This window comes from Vombatus ursinus, unplaced genomic scaffold (genome assembly GCF_900497805.2).
Source record: "Vombatus ursinus unplaced genomic scaffold, bare-nosed wombat genome assembly UNPS02014973.1, whole genome shotgun sequence".
Taxonomy (NCBI): Eukaryota; Metazoa; Chordata; class Mammalia; order Diprotodontia; family Vombatidae; genus Vombatus; species Vombatus ursinus.
The window spans coordinates 7,705,026-7,718,400 of record NW_020954751.1 but is presented as its reverse complement, the minus strand read 5'-3'; the positions used below and the strand labels follow the sequence as shown (position 1 = coordinate 7,718,400).

The following is a 13,375-nucleotide window of genomic DNA, read 5'->3' as shown; positions in this document are numbered from 1 at the left end:
AATCTATGTAGGATGCTGCTGTTGGGTAGCAGAAGTGGGCCAAAGCTATGCCTGTCCTCTAAGAAGTGAGGTATAAATCATACGAGTTAAAAGATTTCAATATAATGTGAACATTTTACATTATCAAAAATATAGTTCCTTGTTTAAACAGCTAAACTTCAGGGTATTTATTACATGGTTTTTTCAAAGATATAAATGCCTACTTACAAAATAGTGTCTTCCCCACTGACTTTAAACTTTTCCTACTTTTTTTTCCCTCTTTCTCTCTATAGTAATTCAGAGATACTTGATTCAGGGATTCAATAAACAGTGACTTTAGGCTAGTCATTGTTGCATTGTATTTTCTCTGAAATAACTTGAATTTCACATCCAAATTGAATTCATGATTATCAGGATCTAACAGAAAGGGTTAAATATTTGTTAATTATTGTGATTGATGGAATTGAATGTTGTGTTGAAGTACCAAATTTTACCATCTTCATGCCTTTCTACAAGATTTTCCTAAGTCATAAAAATTTAAATGTTTTAAACATAAAAACTTAGTTTGATGCAATTTAATTCAAAGCAGATGTGAATTATTCCCATTTCTATTCTGCTCTATCACTAAATTAATTACATACACTTATAGGGAGTTCATTGAGGCATTTAATTACCTAAAGAAATTCGTGTGAGATAAATGACAAGACTTAACCAAATCGTTATTTGTGGGGAAACTCAGAGAATAAGTGACTTTCCCAAAATAAATCACAACAGTATAGGTATCAACAGTAATGCCCAGCTTCCTTCTCTCCTAACTACCTTGATAGATAGATAGATGGATGGATGGATGGATAGACAAACAGACATGACAGACAGACTGACATATACATATAGACCGAGCATGAGCACTGCTTCTTGAGACATATTTGAGGTCTTTGAGAAAAACATCTTTCTTTTTTTCTAGTCCAACAGGCAACCAGCTAAACTGAACCTACTAACTTGCCAGGTGAAACCTAATGCTGAAGATAAGAAGTCTTTTGACCTGATATCACGTATGTAATTTTTTCTGAATCAATAATTATGATTTCTGGGGCTTGCATATCCATATGTTGGGATTTTTTAGCAACTGCTTTTACTAACCAAATTTCCTTAAAGTTTTTACTTTAATGATTCATTTGAGTTCCAATGGGTAATCCTCCCTGGACATCAGTTAGACTTCCTATCATAATTCATATATTATGTCATCTGCTGATGAGCATGCATGACTTTCACTAACAGCAGTAGCAGCCACAAATACTGGAGAGGACCTAAGTGAAATTAATCAATTGATAAACATTCATTAAGTACCTACTGTATGGCAGGCTCTATGCTAGGTGCTGGGGATATCAAAAAGAGTTAAAGTCAGCATAGCGTTGTACTTTGAAGTTAGAAAAAAAAGTGTTTCTTGGGTATCTTTGTAACTGTTTTAACCAAAGTTCCAGCATCATAGAGTCATATGAACAAAGTAAGAAGCACTATGATAAAATCAGGGGCTCTTAACCTGGAGTCCATGAACTTTGTTTTTTTTTTTATTTTGATGAATATATTTCAATGTAATACATTTCCCTATTAATCCTATGTATTTTGTACATTTTGAAAACATTATTCTGAGACAAGGGGTCCATATGCTCCAGCAGACTATCAGAGAGTTCCATGAGACAAAAAAAAAGGATTAAGAATCCCAGGTTTAGTGGAAAGAACACTAGCCTGGGTGCTAGGAGACCTGCTTTTCAGTACTGGCTGTGACACCATCTTAGTATGTGATTTTGAGTCAATAACAGCCTCTCAGCCTGGATTCCTTCCTCAATTCCTCAAATGAGGAGGTTGGACTTGTTGAACTCAAAAATCCTTGTCATCTTGAACATCCTGTGTTCTAAGGTCCCTTCCAGCTCCAGTATTCTACAGTCTAAGGTTCCAGCATTCTACATTATAAATTTCCTTCCTTAGGTGGTGCAATATCTAGAGCACTAGGCCTAGAGGTTGCCAGAAGAAATGTCAACAGTTTCAGATATGCAGATGATGCTACTCTGATGGCAGAAAGTGAAGAGGATTCAAGAAGCATTGTGATGAGGGTGGAAGAGGAGAGTGTAAAACCTGGCTTGGAGCTTAACATCAAAAAACTAAGATCTCAGCAACTGGTCCCATCACTTCCTGGCAAGCAGAGGGAGAAGAAATGGAAGCAGTGTCAGATTTCATATTCTGGGGCTCAAAGATCACTATAGATGGTGATGGCAGCCATGAAATTAAAAGATGCTTGCTCCTTGGAAGGAAAGCTATGACAAATCTGGACAGCATACTAAAATGCGGAGACATCACCTTGCTGACAAAGGCTTGTATAGTCAAAGCTGTGGTTTTTCCAGTAACAATGTATATGGCTGTGAGAGCTGGACTATAAGGAAAGCTGAGCACCACAAAATCAATGCTTTGGAAATGTGATGCTGAAGAACACTTTTGAGAGTCCCTGGGACATTAAGGAGATTAAACCAGTCAAAGAAACCAATTCAAGCTATTCACTAGAAGGCCAAATACTGAAGCTTAAATACTTTTGGCCACGTAACGAGAAGATGGACAGGAGTCATTGGAAAAGACCCTGATGTTGGGAAAGATTGAAGGCAAAAGAAAAAGGGGACTGCAGAGGATGAGATGAAAAGATAGTGTCATGGAAACAACAAACATGAACTTGGACAGGCTTCAAGAGATAGTGAATGATAGGAGTCACAAAGAATTGGACATTACTCAACGACCAGATAACAACAGAGCCTGAAGTCAGGAAAACCTGACTTCAAACCCCACTTCAGACACTTACCCACTCTATGATCCTGGACTAATTACTTAACCTCTGGCTGCCTCAATTTACTCAACTGTAAAATGAAACTGAGCAGCTACCTCAGAGGGTTATTGTGAGGGGACAAAAGGAGATAATATTTTTTGAAGCACTTCTAACAGTGCCTGGCACATAGTAGGTGCTTAACAAATGCTTGTTCCCTTCCCCCTTTTATAACATTTTAGGTTTGAAGGTCTGTTTCAGGTCTAACATACTGTGATCTTAGAGGGGAACCTAAATAGTTCATCTTCTTCCCTCTAGGTAACACTGTACTAGACACGGCCCAAACAGCTACGATCAGATCTCTTGTAGCAAGAGAAAATGCCATCTTAATCTGATCATAATTAATAATAATATTAACTTGTAACTATCTAGCATTTTAAGATTTGCAAAGTATTTTATAAACCTTATCTCATTTGCTCCTCAAAACAATCCTGTGAAGTAGGTGTTATTAATTATATCTATTTTACAGATGAGGAAACTGAAGATGAGAGAGATTAAGCCTAGAGTCACAAAGCTTATAAATGTCTGAGGAGGGATTTGAATTCAAGTCCAGCATTGTATTCATTGTGCCACCTAGCTACCCCTATTAAGAGGACTATTTGATAGCCCCAGATTAAAGGAAGTGGGGAAGATGGCTTTCATATTGGAGTTCATTGAGGAGGTTCAAAGCATTTTCACTGAAAATGAAAAGAGACTCAGCCTAATCGGTTTGTCAGGTTTTTTCCTTCCTGTCTAAGTTGCTGCCTATTTACAGGTTTAATCCTGTAATTAATTAACAAAGGCAACAAATTCCATAGGATTCATAGAATCATAGGAATTAGAACATGTTAACAAACTTAGAAATCATCTAATCCAGTGGTATCAAACACAAACAGTCATTAACTGTAGTGTAAGGATCACTGTAGGTGCATATTGACTTAGAAAACCACATATTAACACTATCTATGTTCTATTATATTTTTATTGATTTTGTTAAATATTTACCATTTGCATTTTAATCTGGTTCAGCCACACTCTGAAATGCTATGGGCTGCCTGTTTGACACCTGCTGATTTAATCCACTTCCCACATTTTGCTGAGGCTCTCAGAGTATTTCAAAAACTTACAATGGGTATTAGTAACAGATCAGGGATTCAAACATAGTCCATCCCCTCTAATTCAGAGTGTTTGAACCTACCCCACAATGGTTCCTTTTGCAAAGAATAGATGGCAAGATGACTGGAGATTAATCATAGGCACGTAGCCATTCACCTTAAACATCCTTTCTATTTCAGAATTGACTTAGAACCTAGGGAAGCCGGACCATGGTCAATAACATTTTCACTGTAGAGAGCAACCAAAAAAAATGTTTTCATGCCCTTTAGAAATAGTTTTATTGCTATTATATAAATTGATGCTATCAGATTTTTAACCTAAGCATTTGGATTAATAGTGAGATCAGTTTATCTTTGCATTAAGAATTTATAGTGGAAAAAGGCCTGGACTATAAGTAAGGGAAGCTGGGCATGAATTCCAGCTTTGCACCTTGCTTCCTTTGTGAACATGGTGACAAGTCATTTGCCTTCTGAGTCTGCATTTTATCTTCTGTAAAATGAGCAGCTTATGCTAAACAACCTCTGAAGTCTCTTCCATTTCTAAATTCTGTAATCTTTTTGCTGGAGTTGAAGGTTTTTTTTGCCTGGACCTATGATTTCATTGGTATTGAAAACTTCAAGAAAGCTTCCTGTACCAGTGCAGATCAACTACCCTTCTGCTAATTCAAGTCTTAGAACAGGTGACTGGGATTCTGTAAGGTGACATGGCTTATCCTAGGATCACAGGATCATAGAGCAGAACTGGAAGGACGACCTCAGTAGTGAAAAGTCCAGCCCCCACCATTTTACAGATGAAGAAACTGAGGCACAGAGACATTAAATGACTTGCCCAGGGTCACACAGCTAATAAGAGTCTGAGGCAGATGTGAACTGTGACTTCAAGTCTAAGATCCTATGCACTGTATCATGCTTCCTCTGTGTTTCATATGACCAGGAAATTAATTGATCACTGATACTATTAAAAGTTTCTTCTTTAAATTGCAGCATAACCACAGTAGACCACACCCTACTTCTAGATTTAGGAGTTCATTAAGAAGCACAGAAAATTCTGAACTACAGGGAATTGCTTGGCACCACTGAAGCATTTCAAAACAAGCTGTTTCTGCAGCTCTTGGCAAGCCTGTTTACACCTTTAGCCTTCAGCATCTTCCTTTAACTGATTTGAGACAACTCTTTGGGAAAGGGCTTAATCCTTCCTCAAAGCAGCCTTATTTCACCAGGCAGCAGCTGAAGCTTTTTTAGGCTTCTCTGAGGCAGAATAGGTCTGCCTACATGTTACAGCTCTTCTGAGAATTTAATCTCCAGGATGAGCAGAGGGCTATAGGATCAATGATTTCTTAGAAAAGGAAATTTTTTGTTTTGTTTTGTTTTTTTGTTTTTAAAGGAAACACACACTTAAAAGAAATTTGAAAAAGGGAAGGGGAAAAGAATTGAATTGACAGGGAGGCATTCTTTATTCTGTCACCAAAATCTCTTTGGAAATATGTTAGATTATTATGTGGCATTTGTTTGAATTTTATGCTTCAGAGGGTAAGTATGGACAGATGACTGAGTAGAATTTGTATCATTCAAAACACCATCAAGCTAAGACAGAATGCATCCATTACCTAAAATGGTAGCTAATTATTGGGTGTCTTTTAGAATATGATCTACGATGAAAGGTTTTCTGTTTTTCAATATTTTTCCCCTTTTTTGTACTTGTAGATAATAGAACTTACCACTTTCAAGCAGAAGATGAGCAAGACTATGTAGCGTGAGTATTTTTTTTAAAACAGTAATTTGATTCACTTGGACAAATTTAAGAAAGCAAACAGGTACTACTTGCCTCCTCAGGCAAGGTCCTGGGCTGAGAACTGGAAGATGCAAAGGTTCATTCCCTGCCCTCCTGGAGTTTATAGTTGTAGGGGAGATAAGATAGAATATACTAAGTACAGTGATAATGAAAGTTCTGAGGAGAAGAGAGAGATATTTCTAACTTGTGGGGTAGAAATGGAGAAGAGGAGATACGACTTCCTGGAGTTGGTGCCTCCTGGGCTGGGCCTTGAAGGATGGCTAGGATTTCAGTTGGATTAGGGAAAAGGGTGAACAAACATATGCAAAGAAGGAAGAGTAGGAGAAATTCAGTCAACTGTGAATTAATTAATAACATAATATCATGAATTCAGAGAAGACTTTTCAATTCCAAAAACACTTAAGCCCCTGCTTTTTTATAACACTCTATAGATATTAAAACAGACAAGCAAATACTCCCCTTTCTCAAAGGAGCTCCCACTCTATTAGAGTTTATGTTCTACATTTCCTCTAAAGTGCTGTGTGCTTTCCCATATGGTGTTCAGTGAGAATAACTTTGGGGTTTGGGGTTTGGTTTGTTTTGGTCAACAACTATTGTGTGCTTCTTGTAGACTCAATGCCGTTCTAGGCAGTGCAGAGGATATAGAAGACATGATCTTACTTTAAGGAATTTATAGTCTATTCATCATTTCCCTAAAAAATCAAGGCCCATAGTGTACAAAGGTTGTCCATCGTTTTAAGTTTATAGCCAACATTTATAGAATATCAGAATTTAAAGAGATCTTTAAAATTATCCAGTACAACACCTCATTTTACTTGTAAACCAATTTTTCCCTCTTTTTAAGGTACTTACATGCCAAGTCATAATTGGTTTAAAAAAAAAAAAGGAGTAGTTATGTGTTGTCTTTCACACTCACGTGCATATATAGAAATCTAGATAGATACATATATATGTATGTATATGTGAAAAACGTGTGTTTGTGTATATATTTATATTGCAGTAAATTTAGCTTAAGATTTAAAAACAAGGAAAAGGTTTTAGGTTTTTTTTTGTTTATTTTAAGCAAAGTCTAAAATCAGGGTTTAGGGAACCTAAGTACTCCAATTTGGCTAGAGTATATGAGGAAGAATAGTGTTTATTATGTTCCATTTTTAAAATCTGGACAAAATATACTTTAAAAAACAAGGTATAAAACATGCTCTTACTATGCTTAATGTACATAGTACTGAAAAAGATTGTTTCAAGAGTGTAGATTTTAAAATCAAAGGGAAAAAAAAACAGAGGGATAAGCCCAAAATAAATACAAACTTGGCCCAGATCCATGATCCTTCTTCATAGATTTCCCTCATCCTACCATTCCAGTCTTAATCACACTTTCTTCCCTCCACATTGGCCTATTTGTGGCTCTTCATGTCCTCTCTCCATGCCTTTTCACTGGCTGTCTTCCAGGCCTGAAATTATCTCCCTCTTTACTTCCTCTAAGTTCCCCTGGCTTCCCTCAAGCTATAACTCAAGTCTCCTCTCCCTCAGGAGGCCTTTCCCAGTCCCACTTCTTGTGCCTTCCCTTCTGACATCACCTTCCTTTTATTCTGTACATGTCTTATATACACCTAGTTATTTACATGTTATCTCCCCCATTGGAATGGGAACTCCTTGAGGGCAGGGAATGTTTCTTACCTTTCTCTGTATCCCCAGCACCTAAGATAACGCCTGGTACATGTTAAGCAATTAATAAATGCTTATTGACAGATACAACATAATAATTAATAAGAGAACTTTTCTCATGACTTCTGCTTTGTCACTTGGCTAGTTTTCCCCCAAGTTTTCCCATATTACCTGGGAGTGGGAAAGGAAGAGATTTGGGCTAAAGCTGGGAACTAAGAAAACAAAACAAAACAAAAAACTCATGGCACTGCAGTCTATACTTTAAAATTTTTACTTCTTATGAACACCAAAGAAAAAATGTGTCCTGATGGGATTACTCAGGTCATGTGACCTCTCTCCATAGTTTCATAGGTACCCAGACCACTGAGCTGATGTCATCTTTCTCCCTTTCTCTTTCTTTCATCCTCCATCTAGCTCCTCCCTTTTGTTCTAGTTTTTTCTCCCTCTCCTTCCATTTCTCTGTTTTTCTCTTTCTTCCTTTTTCTCTTTCCCCACACTCTCTGCATTCCCTTCTTTCTCTATCATTTCCCCTCTCCCTCCCTAGATTTTTAAGTGCTCTCTCTCTCTCTCTCTCCCCCTCTCCCTCTCCCTCCTCCTCCCTCCCTCTCCCTCTCCCTCTTTCCCTCTCCCTCCCTCCCTCCCTCCTCTGATGTGTAGGGGATCAAGTGCACATGTAAAGGGGTTGCTTTCTTTGAACCCATTTTCTTCTCTGCATACCCCCATGACTTTTTATCTCTCTGGCTCTGTATCTTTTCTCCCTTCTGCCTCTTAATTCCTTCCGTTTTTTTAAGACATACATAGCACAAGCACTGTCTTTTACATGAAACCTTTAATGATCTCCCCAACTAATGACCTCCCTCCCAAACTCTGTATACATTTGGATTTATTCACTTCATTTTTGTGTTTTATATATTTATATATGTACTTGCTGTCTCTCCCATTTAAAGGCATGCTTCTTTGGAGTAGAGATTATTTTAGCCTTTGGACTTGTGCCTAGTACAGTGCTTGGCACATAGTAGGCGCTTAATAAATACTTGTGGATTGGTTGATGGAGACATCCATCATTGTGAGTGTGGCCAGTGATAGACCACAGAGTAAAATGTTGAAGGTAAGACCACATTTGCAGGGGTTTTTTGTTTGTAACAGGAATTTTCCCATTAAAATAGATATGGATGTTTCTAAAGATGGACTTTACTATTTATAAAAGTATTTCAAAAATCTGTTATGTAAAGAGTGATTAGACTTGCTCTTCTTGGCCCTGGAGAAAAGAACAGAGTGAAAGGTTGAAGTTACAGGGGCAAATTGAGGCTAAATATATCAATGAGAGCTATTCAAAAGTGGAATGGTCTGCTTCAGGGCATAATAGGTTCCTTATCATTAGTGGTTTTCATGCAGAGTCTGGAGGACCATTCTGATCGTATCCTGCTGAGGCGATTCTTTCCTGTTCAGGTACAGGTTGGACTGGATGCCCGTTTGAGGCTCCTTGAAAATCAGAAATGCTGAGACTAGATCTAGTCAATGCATTTTTGCTATCCCTATTCATATTTGACTCCTCCATTTCATTTCTTTTTCCTGAGAATCATTCATTCATTCATTCATTTATTTTTGGCTAGGCAATGGGGTTAAGTGACTTGCCCAAGGTCACACAGCTAGTAAGTGAGAAGTATCTGAGACTGGATTTGAACAGAGGTCCTCCTGACTCCAGGGCCGGTGCTCTCTCTATCCACTGCACCACATAGCTGTCCCAGAATCAGTCATTTATTAAACCCTGTTCTGGCCCCTAGAGAAGATTATTTTCTGTTTCCCATTCTATCTGTCCATTGCCTTTGTTTGAAATTTGTCCTTGAAATTTTTAAAACACAATTCCTGGTTTTCTAAAAAGAAACAGCTCTAGGTCTCTTTTACTTTCTTTTCTGTTTAATTATCTATCATTCAAAAAGTTAATAAATTTTAAGTTTTGCTTCCTTTTGTCTCCTGGGCCTTGTCTTGTTTCACCCCTGTTAATGTGCCCCATAGCTTCCCACACACCTCTGGTGCTTTGGAGTTGGGGAGGGGGAGGAGATAGAGCAACATGACTTCTTTTTCCTCCCCCACCCCTGAGTGGGTGCAGAACATTCCAGAACCAACTTCCTATGCACCTGCCTATCCCACATTACCCTCCTTCCTCCTGCCCTTTTCATTCATATATTCATTCATTCAGTAAATTTTGCTGTCAGAAATTGTTTAGTAAAATGAGCAATGTATTTGCAGACTCAGGGATTGCCAGGTATAACCTATGTGACCATAGACAATCACTTTAGCTTTCTAGCCTTTAGTTTTTTCATTTATAAAATAAACAAATTAGATTATATAGTCTCTAAATTCCCTTGCAAGTGATAAAAACTTAGTGGAAATGGTTTTTTTTAAGTTATAATATTGTATGCCTTAATGAATATATTTAAGTATAAATAATTGCAAAGCAAATTTAATTGGTTATGTGCATGCTTCAGTATCAAATTTATAATGTTTTAAAAGGAAGTGAAATGTTTAAAAAAAACTTCTTAGAGGTTACATTAAAAGAATTTAGGATTCTTAGAGGCAAGGGAGAAGAAGGAGTGAAAAAAATTACCTCTAACTTCTCTTCCCAAACCATCCCATCCTTCTCTGAATTCTTGAGATCAAGTCGACAAGCATTTATTCAACATCTACTCTCTGCCCACTTATTATTATCAGTAATAGTGCATTTCAACAAATAACAATGTCCTTCCTTGTCATGTTATTTAAGGGTATCATGTGGCCATTTCCTGTCTTCTCAACAAGATTATAAGCACTTGGGGAACAGGGTCATATTTTGGATGGTGAGTTCTCCATCACTGGAAACGCTCTAACAGAGGCTAGATGATTGAATGTTGCCAGTGATGGATTATATGATTTTAGAGTTAGTGAGTTAAATGTGACCTCTATCCAACCCCCTCCTTTTTCTTACTTGGAAACTGAAGCCCAGAAAAGTAAAGTGATTAGCCCAAGGCCCCACAGGTAGTAAGAGGCAGAACCATAAAATAGAAGGGATTCTAACATTGAGTGGGAAGTTGGAGTAGATAACTGCATTAATTCCTTCCAGTCCAATCCAGTGATTCTTCTGAAACTACCCCCTCTCCCAACCCTCTAGACCTTGAATAGTGCAAGATTCTTGGTAGTCCCTTGGTCAACATTTGCTCAGTGAGCAAACTGAGGTGGTTATGGTTACAGTCCAGGAAAATGTAAGCCCCTTGACAGTAGAGACTATGTGATTTTTCTCTTGGTATCCCAGACCCCTAACAATGCCTAGCCTCCAAGTGTTTGTTAAATTGAATTATATTTGGATTCAGATTTCTCTCTTTGACCAGGAATTCTGTACTAGCTATAGTCAAAGGAAAAAAAATTACTCATTCTTACTTTTCCCATAGGGGCTTTTTGATACTCATATTTCCACTAGACTTTGGGCTCTATTTGTGTGTGTGTGTGCGCACACACACACACACACACACTCCTGGGCCTTGTCAGAGATTCATTTCTAGCCTCCCCTGCTTCTTGTACCCTTTGGATGGTCTCTGCTTTTTTTTCTGTCATGGCTTATGCTCTGGACCCTTTTCCTTTCCTCACTTTCCTCTACATCTCTATCCCAAATGTAGTTTGGGTTTGGAACATTGGAGACAACAATGGTTTTATCATCAGAGGACCTCAGTTCAAATCTTGGCTCTGTCGTGCACTTCCTATATGATTTTTGGCAAGTGATTTAAACCATGGGATTCAGTTACTTGATCTTTAAAATGAGAGGACTGACAAGATAATGGCTAATTTTCCTTCCCCCTCTAAAGCCTATGAGGCATGAACTAAGGTCCACTACACTATCCACAGACTCTAATTAAGGTGGAAAGTCTGATTTTCCAAGTAGCTCCCATCAGAGCATTCACGCAAGATGAATCAATGGAACCCCAGATTGAAAGTCCACTCAGGTTTAAGCTCTGAAGTTTATTGAGTTGCTCTGTCAGCTGCTTTTTAATTAGACGCTAAGTGATGACAGTGAGTCATTCCAAAAGTTCTAAAGCATTCCCATCCCTCCCTGAGTGTGGTGGTGGTACTTTATCCAAGGGGAGCAGTGCTTTTTTTCATCTGCTAGTTGCATTGGTAGCAGTGAGCTGAAAGAGAGCGCCACCTAGGGTATACAGTAAGAGTTACTTGTAACCAAGTATGAGAGGCTAATGATGGGAAGATTTAGAGCTACAAGGGACCTTAGATTTTGTTTACTTTGACCCCTTAATTATATTCATGAGACCCAAAAAGGTTAAAAGACTCACCCCAAGTTGTGAAGTTAGTAACCAGAAGAGAAATGGGATGCAGACCCAGTCTTTCTGATCTCATGGCCAGTCTTTTTTCTAGGAAGGAGTACCATGACTCTAAAAAGTTTGTTTTCTCTTCTTAATGATGATGTTCCTCACTCCATTATGGAATCAGCAATTTGTTTCATTGTCCCAAGCTCCTGAAAATTAGCAGAAAAAGCAATTTGTATAGCTAGTACATAAACACCAAAATAAAATGCAAACCTTTATTTTCAGACCAAGGAGCAGTTATTTACTGGATATAAACTGTAATTTTGAAGACACATCTGTCAATTCTGAATCTTTTTTAATTAGCCTGGTCATTCACCTTAATAGGCATTTATGAATGATTAAATGAATGGAAAAAAGATTAAATGCATGCTTGCTGTGTTAAGCATTGTGCTAAGCTAATTCTTCTCTCTATATTGCCACTAGTGTATGCTCCTGTTTGTGTTACTACTATTGTTTGCAAGGCACTGTGCTAGATGCTTGGGTTACTATGCTGAAATAAGACATTTCCTGCATTCAGGGAGCTTGTAGTCTAGTAACATGAATAAGACTTACTTGGTCTTGTCATTTTCAGTCATGTCTGACTCTTTATGACCCCATTTGGGATTTTATTGGCAAAGATACTGGAGTAGTTTGCCATTTTCTTCTCCAGGTCATTTTCCACTTGAGGAAAGTGAGGCAATCAGAATTAAGTGACTTGCCCAGAGTCACACAGCTAGGTAAGTGTCTGAGGCCAGATTTGAACTTAAGAAGATGAGTCTTTCTGACAAGGCCTTGCACTCTATCCACTGTATCACCTAGCTGCCCCAAATAAGATTTTTTTAAAGAAACTGACAATTTTAATAATTTACTTATAGTCAGATACCATGAATGACTTATATACAACTGATTTTAAAAAAAAGAAACTGACAGTAAATAATAATTCATACTTTTGCTATTGTTTCTTGAGTTTTCTAAAGTTCTTTCCTCAAAACAACGCTGTGAGAGAGTCAGTAAACATTTAGTAAGCTCCTACTATGTGCCAGGCACTGTGCTAATTGTTGAGGATGCAAAGAAAGGCAAAAGACAGCCCCTGCTCTCAGGGAATTCACAGTTTAATGGATTGAGAAAACATGCAAACAGCTATCTACCCTGTGAGGTAGGTTGTTGCATAGAATATAACATGTGCAAAAGATAGATCCAGGCAAAACCACGTGAGAAATTTGAGGAATATTATCTTCCTGAGAACCTGGCTTCTAGTCTTTTACTTATCCTATATTCTCTCTCCTTTGCTAATCATTCCCTTCTCAGCCTGGTGCTGAATGAGACCATTTTTGCAAAATAATAAAGTTATAAAACGAGAGCACCAAACTGTATCTTAGAGATCATCGGCCAACACTGTCAGGTTATAGATAAGGAAACTAAAAGCCAAACAGGTAAAACAACTATCTTCCTTGGTAACCCTGGTCTTGTGATCCGTGGGCCTTGTGACCTGTCTTCTGGAATCACTATCTCATCCCTCCAGAAAGTTAAAATGATAGCTTCTATCTGTAATTCACTTCCCACTTACAAAATTCTTCATGTACATTACCTCACAGCGATTATGGGAGGTAACTAGTACAAGCAGTGCCATTCCAGTTTTACCTTTGAAGAG

The 13,375-nt window shown here is 37.9% G+C and overlaps 1 protein-coding gene across 3 annotated transcripts in view; it reads left to right on the top strand.

Moving 5' to 3' along the window:
* Window positions 1–13,375, top strand: part of ASAP1 (ArfGAP with SH3 domain, ankyrin repeat and PH domain 1) — a 482,413-nt gene that overhangs the window by 408,495 nt on the left and 60,543 nt on the right. For all 3 annotated transcript variants that reach the window (XM_027845500.1, XM_027845502.1, XM_027845501.1), the window contains 2 exons: window positions 944–1,031; window positions 5,644–5,692. In XM_027845500.1, the coding sequence (XP_027701301.1) occupies window positions 944–1,031; window positions 5,644–5,692 (137 nt within the window). The remainder of the gene's footprint in view (window positions 1–943; window positions 1,032–5,643; window positions 5,693–13,375) is intronic.